The 19,947-nt window shown below is 33.4% G+C and overlaps 2 protein-coding genes across 2 annotated transcripts in view; one reads left to right on the top strand and one right to left on the bottom strand.

The window, feature by feature from the left end:
- The window catches only part of LOC134669092 (probable E3 ubiquitin-protein ligase sinah), a 53,543-nt gene extending 35,832 nt beyond the window's left edge, over positions 1–17,711 (bottom strand). Inside the window, exon 1 of the mRNA XM_063526622.1 lies at positions 17,541–17,711. Within this exon, the coding sequence (XP_063382692.1) occupies positions 17,541–17,564 (24 nt within the window). The 5' untranslated portion in view covers positions 17,565–17,711. The remainder of the gene's footprint in view (positions 1–17,540) is intronic.
- The window catches only part of LOC134669100 (adenylate cyclase type 2-like), a 128,380-nt gene that overhangs the window by 45,783 nt on the left and 62,650 nt on the right, over positions 1–19,947 (top strand). The gene's annotated exons all lie outside the window — the stretch shown is intronic.

The following is a 19,947-nucleotide window of genomic DNA, read 5'->3' as shown; positions in this document are numbered from 1 at the left end:
ATAAGGCTTAGTTTACCGTCTGGGTTGGAAGGTCAGATGGCAGTCGCTTTCGTAAAACTGGTGCCTACGTCAAATCATGGGATTAGTTGTCAAGCGGACCCCAGGCTCCCATGAGCCGTGGCAGAATGCCGGGATAACGCGAGAAAGAAGGGACATATATTTTTTGAGTTATAAATAAGAAGGAATACTCCAATATACCTTTATCGGAAAATACAATACAATACTCTTTATTGCACACCTCACATACTCGTAGTAAAATTGTAAAAGATAGACGCGGAAATCTTTATAATGTTTCCTTATCTAATAACGATATTATCGAGCATTTAATTTAATTCCAGCTATTTTTAACTACGTCGCAATATAAAAATACAGCCATTTCCTTATCTCTTATCAGTGTTGTCGAACAGCAAATCCTAGTCTTATCGTATTTATGCCAGTACTAATGTTTACATACAACTTACTAACACAATATGTCTAAGGAATTCGTATAGTCATCACTTGCAAAGAGTAATACCTAGTTCTGCAACGTTTGCTTAATATGTGGTCAAGTCAATCGAGGAAAATTCAACTTTATTACAGCGGATATAAGTATTATTTTACTAGTTATGGTGGACAGATTCTTTGTTTTAGGTCTTAGACACATTTATCTATATCTTTTTATTACGGCATTGAAATATATCAGACAAGTTAAAGGCCTAGCTGCACTAAAACGTTTGTAATCATGATGATCGCATGATCGCCTTCGTAAAATCTAATTGTTTAGGAAGTTTTATAGTTTACTGCTGAGAATACTTCGTCAGTATTGCTTGTATTGTCGCCATCAGAGGTATCGGAGCGGCCAAGGTGTTAACAATATCCTGAACAAGCACTCTAACGCAATGACAATAAAGGCGTGTTCAGATATTTGTAAGTGCCTTGACCGCTTCCATATATCTGGCGACTTTACTACTGTACTTAAGTCCATTATACTTACTATATAATATACGTTTTATAGTATTTAAATATTTTTTTTAAACTGGTATGTCATACGGGCGTTTTCGGAAAAAAATATTTGGGTAAAATATCACTGTCCTACGACTTTGGTATACTTTTTTACCGTCAAATACTGTTTTAAAGTGTACTACATGTATACAAAAATTGTAAAGTGATTTATTATCTGAGTATTTATGGTAAAAAAAACTGATTAAAAGGTACTTTAAAGTAAAGAAAATGTACAAAAACTGAAGAAAGGGAGATGATTTTTGAGTGTCCCATGCACACTTTGCATACTTTGGATCCAAATATTATATATCTGCCTTCTTCTAGGCCCGAACCTGGTTGTTGTGTGATAAGATCGTACCAGCCAAAATCTATTAAAAACCATATTTTTTAGCACCTAAAGTAAAAATATGAATTAAAGTTTAATTTATTGTTGTCCTTCAATATCGACGTAGTGGAAATTTCCACCAACGTCACGGAGTTTTTACCAACTTAGTAGCAAAAATCCACTAATATCATACGGATTTTTACATGATCGTAACATTATGTTCCTATAATTACCCGGTGTTTAGGTTTTACAAGGCAATTGGGCTCGAAAAAAGCTAGTGTAGGTTGTGCGTCACGATGTGCAGAAATTTGTTTTCCACAACGAACTGAATTAAACTGAAGATAAGGAGTCAATTATTGACTAAATATTTATGAATTACGTTAGATTATTATGTGTTGTATGATATCAAATAATTATAATTAAGAAAATTCAAACGATCAGACCGCTATTTCGCTTTATTAACCAACCGGCATGCCTACGTCACATCCAAAACGTTACGTGATGTATTAGTGGAACAAAAAAACGTGACGTATGGAATGAAAATGCACGGCTTACATGCCGTCAGTTTAAGTTGCCAAAATATAGTAGGTAGAGTGATATTAAAAACACACAGATAGATTTATTTCCATAAGGTACCTTTTCGTAAATGTATGGAGCAAATACTGTTATTGTTATGTAAGTTTAAAGTGGCATAAGGGGTTATAGTAGTGTACCCTATGATGGGCGTGGAACCAGTAATGGGACAAAAAACCACAAATCCTGTAAAATAAGTGTCTAAAAGTAGTTTATAAACACTGCCTGTATATTATCATAAATAAGAGTCCTAGAGCTGTTTCAGTATGAATTTTTATTAAATTTGGTTGTTTTTTAAGAAATTGGCGTCAACCCAAAAGTTGTCGTGTCACTGAAAAAAAATACCACTACGAATTCTTAACAACTTCGCTAAGAGAGGTGAGTTAATTTATTAAATTTTAATTAATTAATACTTGATGAAAACTAGAATGTGTTTTGTTAATTGCATTTACCATGAGATAAGGTATACAACATACTATGTTGTGACTCCACAGATGTAAAAAAATAGTGGTATTTGGCCCAATCCCATTATAGGAGCTGTAAAACTGCATACCTCCTATAATGGGACAATTTACATAATGATGCTTGCCATGCCATCATTTCATGTTTAAACAATACAGAAGTAAAATGTAGTTACGAAATATGTCAACCAGGAGGTATGCTCGGACTTCGGATAAATTAATATCGTTTTTTCAAACTTTCATTTAACTTGCCCTGTTAGTTAGCGTGGGTCAAATCTTGGTAGCCGAGTTTGAGCCACTTTCCGATTTCCAATTGAGTTGAAATTTTGTATTCGTAATTAAATATGCAAATCGGATGATAATGCAATATTATGATAACATGGACCAGATCTGATGACCTATTTCAATATTTTATACTGATAGAGCAGTGTCCATTACTGGGGGGTCCATTACTGGAGCTTTGGTGTCCATGACTGGAGAAAAATAGCATAGTTTTAATTTGTTAAGTATGTGGAAACTCATTGCAGTATCTTTGATACAACACGCCTGAAACATGAAAGACGGATAGGACTTTCATCTTTCAATACGCTAAGCGGTAGACCATTCACGTGTATTAGGGAAATATCACAAATACTCCAAATTCCCTCTTAAATGTCCCATGACTGGTGCTGTTACTATAAATATAGTATTTAGTTGGGGTTTTAGGATTTAAGTATTTCATCTGAATGACAGAATTTCTTTCATATGTGCTCAGAAAAATTGATTGTGTGTTACATTAATAATAATTTTATTCTAGCTATATTCTTCTAACTACTCGACCTACTAGTAAAATATTACTTAGCACCAGTGGCGGCTCGACCTAAGAAACGCTGGCAGGCGCAGGTTATGCTTTCGACTGCAGCAGTATTGCAGTACGACAATACTGCTAACTGCAAATGTCAAAAAACTGGGCAGCAACATCTATTTTGATTTTGTAGCAGTAATGCAGTCGGCAGTATTATCGTGCTGCAATACTGCTGCAGTCGAAAGCATAATTACTGCAGGAAATTTCAAAATCTGTTAAGTTAAACTATAATAATAGGTATTAATTACTAAATTATTTAATTTAGTACAACATTAAGTAGGTATTAAATTAAGTAGCTATTTTCCGCACATGTAAACCCTTCATGTAGTTCCTAAACGCGATATTATGGTCCATAACGTCACTTTGTCCTACTGTGGCTGTGATTGATTTTATTAGAATTTATATTAATATTTAGGATAATTGATACTGATTTCGATCTCATTTGCAGGAATAATATATGATAATTATTAAAAACAACTTTTTATAATACCTTTACCTTACGTTTTTTATAACAAAATGATTGCAAAGCAACAATTAAAACGAAAAATGTGACGTATTGGAAAGACTTCTTTAAATAACTTTATTGTAATACTTAGTATTGCAGTTGTTATTCGTTTTTAGAAAATTAATATTGATTTGTATTTCAATAAATAAAAACTGGTTCACTTAAAACACTCCGATCTTCACTTAAAACCTGCCTAAAACTTGTAACGTAATGGATCGTCACATTCGCTGTCATTCAGTTTAAAGTGATTTATTAGGAATATAAATAATTTATATAGAAACAAAGTAACATTTTCATAAAATATATAAATAGTAGATTTAATTCAACCCATTTTTAGTCAAAAAAAATTTTTTTTTGGTGCGTGGAATTCCATTACGTGACGGACTCTAATTCTAAAAACGCCCATACACTGCCCAACGAATTATCGATTGTATTTCCATTAAATAATAATTGTGAATCTACCATGCGGAAATCGCGGTTCAGTTAAATCATTCACACACAATAATGATCACGAACTAATTTTCAAAGTGAATGCCTATTTCGAAAGTAGTAGTATTAATACTATAACCATCCTTAAACTAGAGCATGCTGACACGCTAACAATAAGTCTAGAAACTCCCACGGTTTATCGATAATATTGAGTGTTATCTGCAATCAGATGGGCAGGTAAATGATAGCTTTCCTTTACCTGACAGGTGAGTGAGAAAGTTAGTCTAGATTACATTACATCGCGTGATATGCCATGGGTATTTTTTCGTTTTGAGAATACCTATTGAAGTTTTATAGATTTTTATATTGTTTTATTTCTACAATAGAAACAAAAGGCATATTTTATTTCCAATATCATGAGACATATGTTAAACTTTATCACTATATGAGTTTTTTTCGATTTGATTAAGCATAACAGATCTTTCAAATATATCAAAACAACAGGAAAACGCTGAAAATTTATCGTCCATTCCAAATAATCAATGTGTCATACATTGTAATTGTTGGTAACGTATACCTATGGCCGTCAAAAACCTACCTACTAGTTTTTTTCTGAATTTGGTAATCAGACTAACTACGTAAGTAGAAGGGGCCTAATTGTACTAGGAAACTATAAGTACTCACCTACCGATTTTGGATTTTCCCATTTGATATAGTCAGTTCCTGTACACACAATGAGAGTAGAGAAAAATTACTGTTATCCGGGAGTTATTCACTGCGGTATAACCCAAACACATATCCGATGTTTTCAACCAAAAGGTACCACATTGTCGGTTGTCGATAAGGTTGATTTCAAATTGGAGCTATATGGAAATAGCGCGTTATTGACAACCGAGAATAAGTACCCTCTTGGTTGAGAATGACACATATTGTTTCAAATGTAGGTAGTAGATTAAGCAAACAAATTAAACATATGTTACGTTGATAATTTTCAACATGTTTTACAATTTTTCCATTAAGACTTATTTTCACTTGTTGACCAACGTCATTTAAGTAACCTACTACTCCATTTTAAACCTTGAAGCTTCAGTAGTCATATACAGGCCAGACACTGTCATGAGTAAACACATTACTTAAAAAACATAACTAATTATAGTGTAATGATTGTAATGATGAATGAAGATAATGATGTTATTAAAATAAGTTTAAAATCTACGTCGACGTGTATGTACTACTACTATTTACTATTACTAAAGTATTTAGTAGTAGTAGTAGTAATATTCTTTATTGTGCACAATTAAAACAATATTAAATACATTAACAATTAACATAACGAGCTACAATCCGAATTTTTGCGAGACAATCCGATTATTTTTATACAAATACATAAATTATTAAGTCAATTCGATACGCAAATAATCAAATGGTCGCGTAACGTATACTCGTATTGTATAATCGAAATAGCGTAAACATTTCCCCACACCCACAAATAGGGAGATACAGACAGACAGGCGGATATTTTGGGATCAACGTTGACTCATTCCGGATGTGTCATCAGACTGGAAGTTATTGTACGTCTGTGTGTGGAGATTCCTGCAGACTTTGTAAGATTATAAGTGACGATGGGGTGCTCTATTAATAATCGTGGTATAAGTTTTTTTTTTCATTTTAAAAAATTGATACAAATTAGTCATTCACGTACTAGATTAAAATAGTTCCATTTATTTCAAAGTAGAATTTCGTTGAATAATTTTACGGTTTAGACTCACTTGTTTTTAGTCACTCGCGTGACATGTCTCGGAGAGCCTAGGTCTCCTTTCTCAAGCACTAACAGTCACAATACAACATGTTGAACGAGTGACTAAAAACAAGTGAGTCTAAACCGTAAAATTATTCAATGTTAGATTTATGTCTCACAACAGTCACAACAGTTTAAATTAGAGTAGAATTTCATTTCACCAAACCAACTACTATCTATATTTATTTACAGAATGAGAATACATATTTTCTTTTTCCGCCTTGTGACTTTTGTAGCATGGAACGACATGGAAGTAGTCATATGTATTTACAACATATTTTATGAAGAAGATATGCATATAAGTGAATTCTGGATAAACTTAAGTAGGACTTTTTTAATGCCCTTAGTTAAGGTAAATTACGAACAACTGTATTTCAATAGCAGTGCCTACTTAAATAAAACTATACCGCTGCGCTGCGCTTAGTTAGGTACCTATTCCTTTTTCCAAAGAGCTGAGGGTAAGAGTCGCCATCCCTCGTTACCTCATTGTAACTAAAAATTGACACTCACACACTACGGACCTCAAGATTTTTACTAACGACGATCGTCAAGTTCGTATCAAAACCAGATCAAATCTGTAACAAGTTGTTAAGTCTGAGTCATTCAAGAAATGACCATTCTTTTTAGAATTGAAACTTTATATACTATAAGAACTAGCAGTAGATTTTAAAACAATATATATATATCGGCATCGAAAATTTATGTTTATCCTAACGGGTAAACATAAATCTAACGATTGGTATATTTTAAATAGTTTGGTATAAAAATATTCTCAAAATTCACGAAACAATTTTTATAGTGTCAATACAATCAGAAAAGTGGCTTCGGTACTTTCAATCTTTATTTGATGTTATTAGATTTGTATTATTAGGAAATTTTCGTATTTGCACAACTGAAAAGGTTTTCCGCACCTAATAATTTGGTATTTGACATGTGAATGTCCTGTCACGAGCAAACGACTCCTAAGTGGTGCGCTCTGAATAAATATCAGGTACTTACTCTTAAAGTAGAGTTGAAATCAAATCAGAGTCTGCTTTTATAATATAAACGGCTTTCAGTATTCATAAATATTACGATGTAAAACGGTGTTTGACAGTTCGAAATGTATCATAGTTACTATACCCTCGTGAGGTTGCAAATTTTTTTTCCAGCTTAATTTTAACTCTGTCAAATAAGAATTGGGTCTATGTACTATGTGTAGGCAGCGAGTTAAAAGGTAAAATAAAATCGACATTACAATTAAGACTTATTTTTTTATGTGACTATTGTGTTTCGTGATGGTTATATTAGTTGTTCAATTTGTGGTGTCCTAAAACAATTTTGTTAGTCTATCGCTGCAAGTTTACGACGTGTTAAAATTTTAATTCTTGTACATATAAACAAAGCCCTTTTAAAGAAATGTTGCGAAACTCTGACTCAACGACTAAGGTCGTCAACAACCATGTTTTATTGCTGAAATATAGTTAATTTGCACTTTATTGCATCGTCATAAGGAACAAAATTCATTGTGTCCTTTTACAAAGAGGTCTAAGGACTGAACCAAAAAAGTTGTTGCAGTAGGTGATCTTTATTTTAATGTTAATATGTATACAAGTAGGTAAGCTATAAGGTGTATCTGTAAGGCCCACTTGCACCATCCCACTAACCCAGGGTTAAGCGGTTAAACCGTAAACCTAGTGTCAAATTGTACTGGTTACCATAGTAACTCCAGGTTTAACCGGTTAACCCCGGGTTAGTGAAATGGTGCAAGTGAGCCTAATATGATTACCTAATCTAGTTAACTGAAATAAATTAGAATTTTTTACTTGGATTTATACAAACATTTGTTTAGCACACAGTCGCAAAAAAAGTGAGTGCGTAAAAAAATTGTCGTCGTAAATGCCATAAGGGCACGTCAGCGCGTCACATGTTGTTTTTTGTTTTCGATAACAACTTTCAAATGGCGCGTCGGTCCCTTGTATTATAAAAAAAATCTGCCTGCTACTCAAAAAAATAATAAGTTTGTTTATGTTGTCTGTCTGTTTAACAATATTTTGTCAGAAACTTTGTTAGAAAACTACCGTTGGCAGAAATATTTTACATCGACTGCAATTTTCTTCAGACTGATCGAGCAAACTCAAGTTTGTCTGATGAAGTTACATTACTCTTGTGTTTATTGTTGTTACGTAATGAATTTGTATATTTTGTTGCTTAACATGATGAATGATGGCATTGAAAGATGTTAAGAAGTTTCAATAAAAGGATAGGTTGTTGTAAATTGATATGAAATTTGTTGCAAAATCGCGAGAATCTCTCTCGAATAATACCATCGGAAATTCTTTGTTTTTTGCTCATCTTTATGAGTTTTGTAAGGTACGGTACAATAGTCAGATATTAAAATTATATAATTGACAATTAATCACTTTGTCATGTCATGTACGTGTACGTGACTTCAATGGTGATAGCTGAATGATTTTTTGTTGCAATATGTGATTACTACTTAAATAATAATTTTACTAACTTTGAATAAAATAAGTTGGTATGTATAGTAAAAAACCGGACAAGTGCGAGTCGCACTCGCGCACGAAGGGTTCCGTACCATAATGCAAAAAAAAAACAAAAAAAAGCAAAAAAAAAACGGTCACCCATCCAAGTACCGACCACTCCCGACGTTGCTTAACTTTGGTCAAAAATCACGTTTGTTGTATGGGAGCCCCATGTAAATCTTTATTTTATTCTGTTTTTAGTATTTGTTGTTATAGCGGCAACAGAAATACATCATCTGTGAAAATTTTAACTGTCTAGCTATCACGGTTCGTGAGATACAGCCTGGTGACAGACGGACGGACGAACAGCGAAGTCTTAGTAATAGGGTCCCGTTTTACCCTTTGGGTACGGAACCCTAAAAATTGACGGAGATGTCATATTTTTTTGAAAAAAAAAACAGTAACCAAGGGCACTAAGAAATGTATGAATACTTTTTTTTAAATTTCTTATATGGTATACAAATGAAGAGGCGCGTCTTACTGTCATGTATGTAATTGTATATTATTTCTTGAACAGCCGTCACAAGGTTTTTCAGATTATCGCTTATACCTATATACCTACTGCAATACCAAGCTTAAAAAAAACAAATATGTACAGAAAAGTAAACCGTTAAACTAGCTCATAGTGCATAGTGATACTAAAAATATTACATTTTGAGATCCTGACTACGTCATAAGCCGCAACAGTACCTATAAATAGTCAACAAAACAAAGTACTTAAACTCCATAATTATGTAGCTGTAATCAAATAAGCTTTTTTCTCGCATTTCTCGTTCTGGGTTACAATTTCAAGGCGAAACCTTCACCTCACCGGCAAGGCCGGTCGCCATTCGTATTTCCGCGGTTTTTGTTGTTTCACAGTGCAATGACTTTAACTAAAGCAAACATCGCGAAGGACTAGCCATATCGTGTTAAACAAACAATCCACACTTACAACTATGTCGCACTAATAAGTTTTCTTTGTTATTGCGTTTAGCGCAAAGGAATGGAGTTGTAGTTTGTACTCCTAATGATAGGCATTGAAAATCGGTACGCCAAATTTTATTTTCAGTTTGTTTTTAACGCACTTATGTATTGAAAAATAATTATTCAAACTTTCGGTCAATGATTTTGAATGACCTGTTTTCGAAATTTTCCTTATCCAATAAAATTACGCTTTTTGCATTAAATTTCCAAAAAATCTGTCTTCTCTACGCATATAAAACAAAACATTAATGCCATAATATTCGATTTATTAACTCGATTGACTCTGCACATGCTCTATCTTATAATAGAAATTATATTAATTGTCTTTATTTGTTTCTGTATTCCTTGTATGAACTATGTGAGGTGTGCAATAAAGATTATTGTAAGTGTTGTATGTTCAAATAAAAACCGGGCAAGTGCCAGTCGGACTCGCGCACGAAGGGTTCCGTACCATAATGCAAAAAAAAAAGCAAAAAAAGAAACGGTCACCCATCCAAGTACTGACCACTCCCCACGGTGCTTAACTTTGGTCAAAAATCACTTTTGTTGTATTCAAATCTTTATTTTATTCTGTTTTTAGTATTTGTTGTTATAGCGGCAACAGAAATACATCATCTGTGAAAATTTCAACTGTCTAGCTATCACGGTTCGTGAGATACAGCCCGGTGACAGACAGACGGACGGACGGACGGACGGACAGCGAAGTCTTAGTAATAGGGTCCCGTTTTACCCTTTGGGTACGGAACCCTAAAAAATTGTACAAAGAGTCAAGCCAATCTAAGTTTAACAATATCACTACGTTAAACAATGTAAGTATTCTAAGAAAACCATCGACTAATTCAGCCAACTGCCACTGCCAGTAACAGCACGAATTTCGAATTTAAAATGCAAACGGTTGCAATAAACTGGCCAGTCTTGGCTCTTAGAAAATTGGATTTGGAACGAGCACGGCTTAAATAAAGGAATGAAGGATTCGACATGCCTTTGTATTGGGAATGTTTAACTGACGAAGCTTTGTTTCCTTATATCTATCTTTTTGTTTCCGTGCTCTTGGTAATTTAGCCTTACAACTAACTTAGGGATCATCCATTAATTACGTCACGCGAATTTCAAGGTTTTTTGACCCCTCCCCCCCTCCTTGTCACACTTGGTCACATTTGGCAAAAGTGTGACGTCACATTTTTTCTACGAAATCGCCAAATCGAATTAAGTAAGTACCTAAGCATTATTAATATTTTATCAAAATATTTTTGACAATATAAATATTAGTCATTTTATAACCCAAAACTGCTTAGGAAAGAAAATTAAACGGATAAAAATGATTATCGTTTTAAAAACTTGTTATTTAAATGTACAGCGAATAAAATAATTTAAATAAATTTTCGGTTACTGATGAAGTTAAAGTGACGTCACAAAGTTTGTGTCTCCCCCCTCCCCCATGTCACAATATGTCACATTATCTTGACCCCCTCCCTCCCCCTAAACGTGTGATGTAATTAATGGATGACCCCTTATTACAAGCGATCATTCAAGAAAATTAATTATTTCGCGGAATAAAAAAAAACATAGATGTCATCTTGTACAGTCAACGGTAAAAATATGGGTGTAGACAACTTACTCAAAAATATGTCCCATAGTTCTTAATTCACTGATATAAGAGTTATGGGACATATTTTTGAAATGATTTGTACACCCATATTTTTACCGTTGACTGTATTCTCTCTTTGTAAAGAGACTTTGTTGACACTGTAGTGTTAACCAATTAAAATGATATTGGACGTGTTTCATCTTCAACAGAACTCATTTTCATTGCAATTGTAGTAGGTACCTAATAAATAATACATATATTATAATGTGAATCCTATCTATACCTATAGTAATTATGCCATGCGTGAAGGAATGTTAGGAATTCGAGCTTCTCTACAATATATGTCGTCTCTTGTTAACAAACACAGTATGTAAACGAAATAATACAATTCAGAGAATGCTGCATAGATCAATCAATACGCGGGACAACATTTTAGTTAATCAACAGTATCAGTTTATTGATGATATTATTAAAAAAAGGAACTCCACACAAATATCATTATTAACACACGAACAATTAGTACCTAGATTGTTAGTTCAGTCTAGTTAGGGCGAAACATATTTCATTGTTATTATTATGAATCTGTGCATCAATATTGTTTGTTTATTCAAATAAGCCCTTGTTTCATATAACAAACTGACAATCGTAAAATGTATTTTGGTACATATTCGTTATCTATCTTACAAGAATTAATATGTCACGTAGCCAATTTGTAACTTGTTTACAAAGTTCTTAGATTGTGTTACAAATCTCGAATATTTTGTATTCTGTATACGTTCAATGTGAATCTTAAGTTCTTTGTCTCAAAATTAATATCTCAGCTCGCTTAGTATTCAATTTCGGTGCGGTTTAACTGTGTTGCGGCCTTGTTGGACAAATATGTCACATGTACTTGAATAAAATGTTATGTGAACTCGGATGTATCCTTTGTACGAATCCGCACAATGTGGTTATTAATTTTGAAGGAAGTCAGGGGCAGATGTCATTGCTTCACACAATTTTTGCTTGTTTCATATAAAAATATATAACGGAGATGTACTTATGAACCGTTATAAAAAGGCAGGTTTTTTTAAATTCTAAACCTCAGTTTTACGAAATTCCATGAGTGTGCCCAATTTTTATTTAATATGTATATTCTTTGTTAGAGTCTGTTCGGAAAGAGAAGAGTCGCGGACTTCGCGGATTCCAACTTCAATTTCAAAAACTTTTAACAATGTAGCTTTTTACTATACGTACTAATTGCATTCTTCACATAAACATAATTAACATAACCTAGTCTAGCCCGCATGACAAGCATACTCGTATATAATTTCTCGTTTATTTAGCACATCCCTTCATTTTAACGAGATAGAAGATCCGAGCGACAATTAAATTCAAACTTTGTATAATTACAAACGCACCTGTGAATTAATTATCTCGTCCGTACCATAACGAGATTGTAATATTTTTTAAATAGGTTGAAATAGCTGTGTGCGGTATGAAAAAGCGGTAGAGTAGCGGGGCAATGGAGTGGTTAATTGCTGACGCTGACATCCTGTGGGAGTATTGACAGGTGGTTGCCGGTTATGCGGCCCTGGTGGTTTAGCTGGCTTCTTTACGCTTGACAATGTGTACAAAAATATGCATTTAATAGGATACAACGCTTGGTTTTATTTAACGCGACATTTGGTTCATGATTCAAATGTAACATTATACTTGATTGGACAAGAGTTTATCTTTTTTTAACTAAAATACATAAATATAATAAGCCAAATGATGGCCAAAAGGCGTATTTTGTTTTGACAAAATTGCTGAAATGCTACGATGTTACTTGGTCAGGGAAGTAAGTGTAGCGCAAAGCATGATGGTGATAATGATCTGAATCGTAATTAAATTTAATCATAAAGTAGACTGTAATTGAAAGTTAATCAACCAAATTATGATTTAAACTAATTATCAGCCTAATAAACTTTACTATGTTGTTACTTATATAAAATTCTTGTTCAAATATGGTCGATGACTAAGTTTTAATGTAAAACTTAGCCGAGTCACAAGTCAGACATATGAATAACAAAATCTAAGTTATAATAAGGTCATAGATTTCGCATCGCCTCGAATGTGCCCTCCAGTAGGCTCCTTATTTACTTAACAAAAAATACTTTTACGCCAGTTTTCTAATGACGATACCGTCATTGATTTAGTATTAATTATCGCGTCCTTTTTATTGTGATTCCCTTCCTTTCCCCCCGTTATCGCGTTACTAGTAATCGATAACTGGCGGATGCGTGCTGCCACTTCCTCGTTCATTAATACCGTAGCCGTATCGTAATCAAGTGCACTTTAACTAGTAACATTACGACTAACATCAGCGATATACTGGCACTATCAATAAAAGTTGCATCTTCTATTTCAGATACGGAATAATTGATTATGGGCCAAACTAGAGAGATATAAGAGTTTGTACCTTACATACCAGAGCGTTTTATACATTTTCGGGTTGCCGGGTATAAAAAGCTCAGGAAAATTGGTAGTATTAGCTAAGAAAAGGCTTTGATTAAAGTAAATATGTATTTGTAAATTAAATATCAATATCATAATTTCGCATGCGCTCAGAAACGAAAATAATGAAAGAAGCATAAGGAAAACTCAACATCTGTTTCTTCTCAGCTCAGCAGTTAATAATGAAATTAGATAGTAATCAGCATTAAGGATCAATGCTTATGATCTCAATTTGCTTTGAAATAACTTGAATACTGTCAATAAAGATTGCCAGTTAGATTAAACGGTTAATGACGGTATTTTGTCGTTTTCTGTGCAATTCAAGTCAGTGTCAGGGTATCTGGACTCCTCGGTGGAAGCTAGGAGTCTACCGTGTGATTAATAGTGGTCACATCGACTTGGTATTGTATGTTGTACATAAGATATCTTATATTTAAATAACATCTGTCAAATAAATAGTATAAAAACGTTTGCTCAAGAAAGTTCACACTTTTCCCACGTGTAATCGCTAAATTCTCCCACTGCTTCTAATAATAGACGCTTGATAAGGACGTGTTGTGTCTGAAAAACTTGTTCTATCTTCGAAGAACGTCATACTGTAGTTTCTTGAGAAAACCTTCGTAGTACATTTCACAGCCCGCGCTTTCGCGGAAGGAAATCCCACAGACGTTGTAGGTATGTGTGTATGTATATAATTTATTCATCAAAAGAGTTAGGACTGCGAATGTTTAAAATCACATGACTCAGCGGCAACCATGTTTAGAGACAACAAACAGAAGAGTATTGAACGAATGATATTAAACAATAAATATTGGGTCGCTTCCAAACCAAACTGACGTCAGGCCATTCACAGGTCCTATGTAGGAAACCTTGTTTTGAGACTGTAAACGTGTTGACAGTCACGTACTGGTAACCTTCTTAATACTCACAAAACATTTTAAGGTAGTGTCCAGTATAATTGGACCTTTAGATGCTATCAGCCGTATTCGAACAATGAGATACGTCAAATACTGGATATTGAAACGATATGGATTGGATATGTCAGTGTCAAACAAGTGTCAAAATTGACGTTTTTGTTTGAAGAAACGAATTCGAATACGGCTGTATGTCACTCCTGGCTCCCGCCTAGACGAAATGACTGCAAATAGTTGTATGGAAATAATCAGGTGACGTGACTTTTCGTAACGTCTGTCATCCCGAATAAATTCCGATACATTTTTTTATTTTCGTTTGGTGTTTGTCGAAGTACGATTGTCATCTTGGATAGGCCGCCAGGTTTGTATAATTATTAACCTTAATAAAAACATTTCATGTGTAAGTGGTGAGCTACAAATATTGCTATTAGTACAGAGTACTGGTTTTCCTATTTATAATGAAGTAGTTGCTTCGGCAAGCGTAGTGAACTAACACTGCACTTAATGGTCGCATTTAAAATCGATACTCTAATAGTTATCAGCGTAGTTTACCTTGGCAAAAATCCATGACTGAGAGTCAGACTAAAATCTATTAGGATTTACACACGATTATATTGCTTATTTATATAAGATTACGTTCTAAAATGGTGTAAATGTTCATATAGAGTTGTGTTCAGTTGTGTCACTTTAGTTCGAATGAACATAAAGGCAACCATAGTTAAATATTATGGGTTTGATAATATGACTATGTACATTATACGTTTTAATCATTTCGTGAGATTTCTCACTGACATTGACATTGTTCATTCATTAAGTTAAATTTTAAGCAATTTCTGACTTAAACTCACGTATCTACTTAAAAGTATTAAATTAGTAAAAATGCAGTAGTTTCAACACTCAACACAGGAATCTTACCTTAATGTAACGAATTAATAAACAATGGATTAACGATTAAGAAATAAACGAGTAATTATAGACCGGTGTTGTTAACCAGATGATGTATTAATGATTATAATTTATGAATCAAATTAAGCTAAGAACGTGTACCTACTGCTGCCAAAGTGCTCACGCTATATGACTGCGTGCGTCAGTAACTTTATCCTATAAATCAAGTAGGTGTTTTTCAATGTGATTATACCCATTATACTGCAATTTTGCAATACAACCGTTCAATCTAATGAGTGTTCTTGCAAAACCCTTACTCATTTGCAACGGCGTATAATGAGACGTTGACGGGAAGTTAAGATGTGAATCATTAATTCTTTGTTGTCTCATCTTTGTTAACTGTAACACCATCATCCTGATTTTAACGTGATTCATGTTCTTAATTATTGGTGTCACGTCATCGTCCTCTTGTTTACTGACCTAACCTGCCAGTAATATCGCAGAACTTAACCAAGATATTCCTTCTCTTTTTTAATAAATTCAAATTTTAATTTTGACGCCTGTTTCACGAAATATTTCCGCGTTATTTCAAATATTGGTTGCAATTTATTGAGGCTCGAAATGTCTTTGAGACATTCATTTAGATGAGAGAGAAACATTGAAATTGAGAGAGTCGAGATTTTAACAGTCTATGATTTTTTGTGTTCACACTGACATACTTACTAATAATATCAATAATATTACTAAGATACTTGAATAGCGTATTTCTAATAGTTGAACTGGTAACAATTAGTCCTAGTTATTTACCAACATTTTTCTACGCATCATTTTCTAAGTCACAGCTAATAGTCGCATTATACACCTAAGCCGATAGTAGTCGTACGTGTTTTACTCGTATTCAATTTACCGGTTATCTAATAATCACTGCAGAACCGGTTTCCGTCACCGGTTTTTTTTACCTGCCCGGGCATTGTTCCTACACTGTTCCGATATAAAACTTGCTTTCTGTGGATTTTTAAAAACCACATTGTTATACGTGGTCTTTTTTCTTTGTTAACTGAAGCACAGTTATAGTTCATTGCATCATTTATTAAAAAGAACACATATTTGCACGCCTTTCTTTTCTTTCATTGATAAGTGATTTCACGTCGTCCATGCCATTATTCCACTACGCCGTACGTGCGCTTTGCGTCCTAAATAAATGCCAGTGTCGTGTATATGACCGATTTGACTGCTACATAATATATTTAGAATAGAATAGAAATATTTGTATTCATAAACAAAAAAGAGACAATTTAATTAAAAGAAAAACGTAGAAAGAATAAAGTGCCACGAAATGACAGTATATTGCTGATGAGTTTCATCGCTGATCTTCCGACGAGACCACGTCTCATAAAGTGCCCTAAAACCAATTCACCATGAGTTTTACTTACTCTTTTACGAGCGCGAAATATAAATATATACCTAACATGTAGATCACGTATTATCCTGAACAATTAAGCTTTCTTCGCACACCTAATGATCCAATCACGTCTTAACCCAGTTATACTGATCGCAATTCCAATATTGTCGGCTACCATTCCCGGAGGTACAAATCTCTATCTCATACGTGACTGTGTAGTGAAATCGAAGTGTTATTTGAATAGGTATCTATGGCGCTATTTTATACCTTAATCCTTGGACATAAGCTATGTTGCCGTAATATATATGGGGTTCCACGAATTGGTTTGATTACTAATAAAATAACTGGATTGGGCTTAATCAAGATTAAAGCAAAATTAAAGATTTGTGTATAACTTTTGGACTTAGCATAAGGACATAGGTACCTATATGACTTAATGAGTTACTTAATCAATAAATGTTATTTTCACTCTTACCGAATTTACACGTTCCATAGAAGATATTAATTATACTTACATGTCTCTATTCGACAATTAAATAACATAAAGCTGTTATTTAAAAAACACATGCATTTTTTCTTATGAAGAATATCACACGTTTAGATAACAGAAATAAAATAAATGCACATGCATGCAAATTACTGCATGTAGAGTAGTTTGATGTAGTTGTTAGTTTCTTTTTATATAATGTACATATGATATGTATTAATATCGACATAACTACAATCTAACTGATGTTATAATAAATAACACACGCGTATACATAGTAGAGTTAAATAATGCACTTGAAGTGCCTATAACTGCAATTAAATTAAAACACCACATCATTCACCAACAAAACTTATAGAAACACAATAAAATAACTCACCAGCCCCTGTATCCTGGGAAACATCGTGCACAAAAATCAATGGCTCCAAATACAAAGGCGTGTTTACACTGCACGAACACAACTGTCACTTAGCACGTCACTTATCACCACACAACGTGCGCGCGAGTCGGCGCGTGAGACGCGAGTGCGCGCGGGCATGCGATGCGAGTGAATCATGGCGGGGAGCCCTCTATCTTTTGTTTTGTTTTTCATGGCGAGTGCAGGGTTAATCCCTGTTGATTTGCGATGGAAAATAAATGAGTCTATTAGTTGATAATAGCCACGTTGTTATTTTCTTTATTAATAGCTTTTTTATGACAATTTATCTTTCGATAGGTAATCCATGGTAGATAATTATATTGTATTGTGTAGGTGAATGAATTCACCAAGGACATTTAGCACATTTCTTTATATAGTATTTAAATAAATATAACTTCGTGACCTTCTTATTTACCTACTGGCATACATGATGTATTGTTGACTGTAAGTATGTAGAGCCGAAATTTAAAAGAAGCCTGAAGTTTGAAAAATAAACATATTTTTCAAATTTCAGGCAACTTTTCAAAAGTAACAACTTTAATACGAGTACGTACATATGTTTGTTCATTGTTGTACAGTCGCCATCAGATATATCCCAGCAGCCAAGGTGCTCATAAATATCTGAACACGCCTCTATTGTCAAGGCGTTAGAGTGCGTGTTCAGGTATTTTTGAGCACCTCGGCCGCTCTGAGATATCTGATGGTGACTGTACATTCGAGTGCTTCACAAAAAACAGCAATATATATTTTTTCTTAGAAAACAACTTTAAATTATCTGCAAAAAAATCTTACGTAAAAGAATATACCTCCTCACAACCTCAATACTAAACATAAAATACAAAAGTTTGCTATACGCTCCTTTCAATCAAAAGTTTTGATGTGAATATAATACAACGAAGCCTATAAGTTACGTATATATAATATACTAATCTATTATACATTAACTAGTTTGCTTCAACAGTAAAGTCGTTTGGAATTCTACCAGCGAATTGTGTCGCGTGGAATATTTATTAGAGATGTCACCAATTTTTGGCAACTACTCGATTTTTTTTGAGTAGATTACAAACACTACTCGTATTTGGCATCTTTGGCCACTTTTTGCTAATTTCCTAAATATTACAATTATTTACTTATGAAATACTTTGTAAATACATTTACGTATAAAGACCCTTAGTTAGTACATTGACAATGCTTAAACTATTTCATTTATTGAAAAGTTAATAGCAAGGTAGAAAGTTTTTCGATTGAATACTACTGTATTTTTTTATAGGCTATATTTACTTTACTCTAACTACATACTAGTACTCTGTTAAACGAAAAATAAATTAAATTAGCTGAGATCTGGAGGCCAAAGAAGTTGTCATATAAAAGTGGTATTATTATTTTGCATAATATTCGGCATTATGGCCTCGAGAGCGTAGCTGGATATTCGGCGTTCAGTATTCGAACAAAACCACTATTTGTGGCATCTCTTATATTTATATTTATTAGATTATAAGGCAAAAATAAATAGTTATCTAGAATTCACGAAACGATAAAGTACTGTTTATAACATGCATGACGTAATTTGATTAAGTAGGTATATGTTTATTTCTAGAATTCGCTATCATTTAACCTCAATTTTGGTTGGTTTTAATTACTATGTAATATGATTCTCCAGTCATATAAGACCGAAAATAAGAATTAAGTAGTATTCAATATACTGGGGAACAAAAAACATCCAATATCATTTTTTTTTAGTTTTTTGGGTGGTTATTGGTAACGTTGTTTTCGTTCTAATAATAATATTGTAATTTTGCAAACCTATTAAGGCGTGTAGTTTTTCAACGATACTTGTTTTTGCGGCGTTGTTTCGAGCGTGTAATCTTCTTTACTTGTTTTAAATAAACGCACATCTTCTTATTACAGAAAATTAAATGATAATCATATTTCGACAGGCAAAATTTTGGTAATTTTATTTATTAGTATGGCACAAAGTATGCTTATATTATTTATGGCGCGGTGTTAATAATACTTAATTAACATAAATTAGATATTTATTGATTTCACGGTGTTTGTTAGATACTTTGCGTCTTTTTTTTATTGAAATTTAAAATTCATACCGACCACGCTAACTCTGCTTGGCATTTGCAATAATAAAGTGTTGCAAAATATGACGTTTATACAGTACTTTAAACTGACATCCCTAACTTTGTTCTATTAAAATTGGTGCAAAGTTAGCTTAGTCGGACTCTATTACTTTAATAATACCGTTTAAATGCTTACAAAGCCACATGCATGAGTATGACTAATACAAACGATAATTTTAAGTGTATGAGTAAAAGTTATCTTTGCACATGTTATTTGTGACAGTTCGCAAGTTTGCGAC

Source organism: Cydia fagiglandana, chromosome 11, assembly GCF_963556715.1.
Source record: "Cydia fagiglandana chromosome 11, ilCydFagi1.1, whole genome shotgun sequence".
NCBI lineage: Eukaryota > Metazoa > Arthropoda > Insecta > Lepidoptera > Tortricidae > Cydia > Cydia fagiglandana.
Note: the sequence above shows the minus strand (reverse complement) of the source record. Positions and strands in the feature narration are given on the sequence as shown.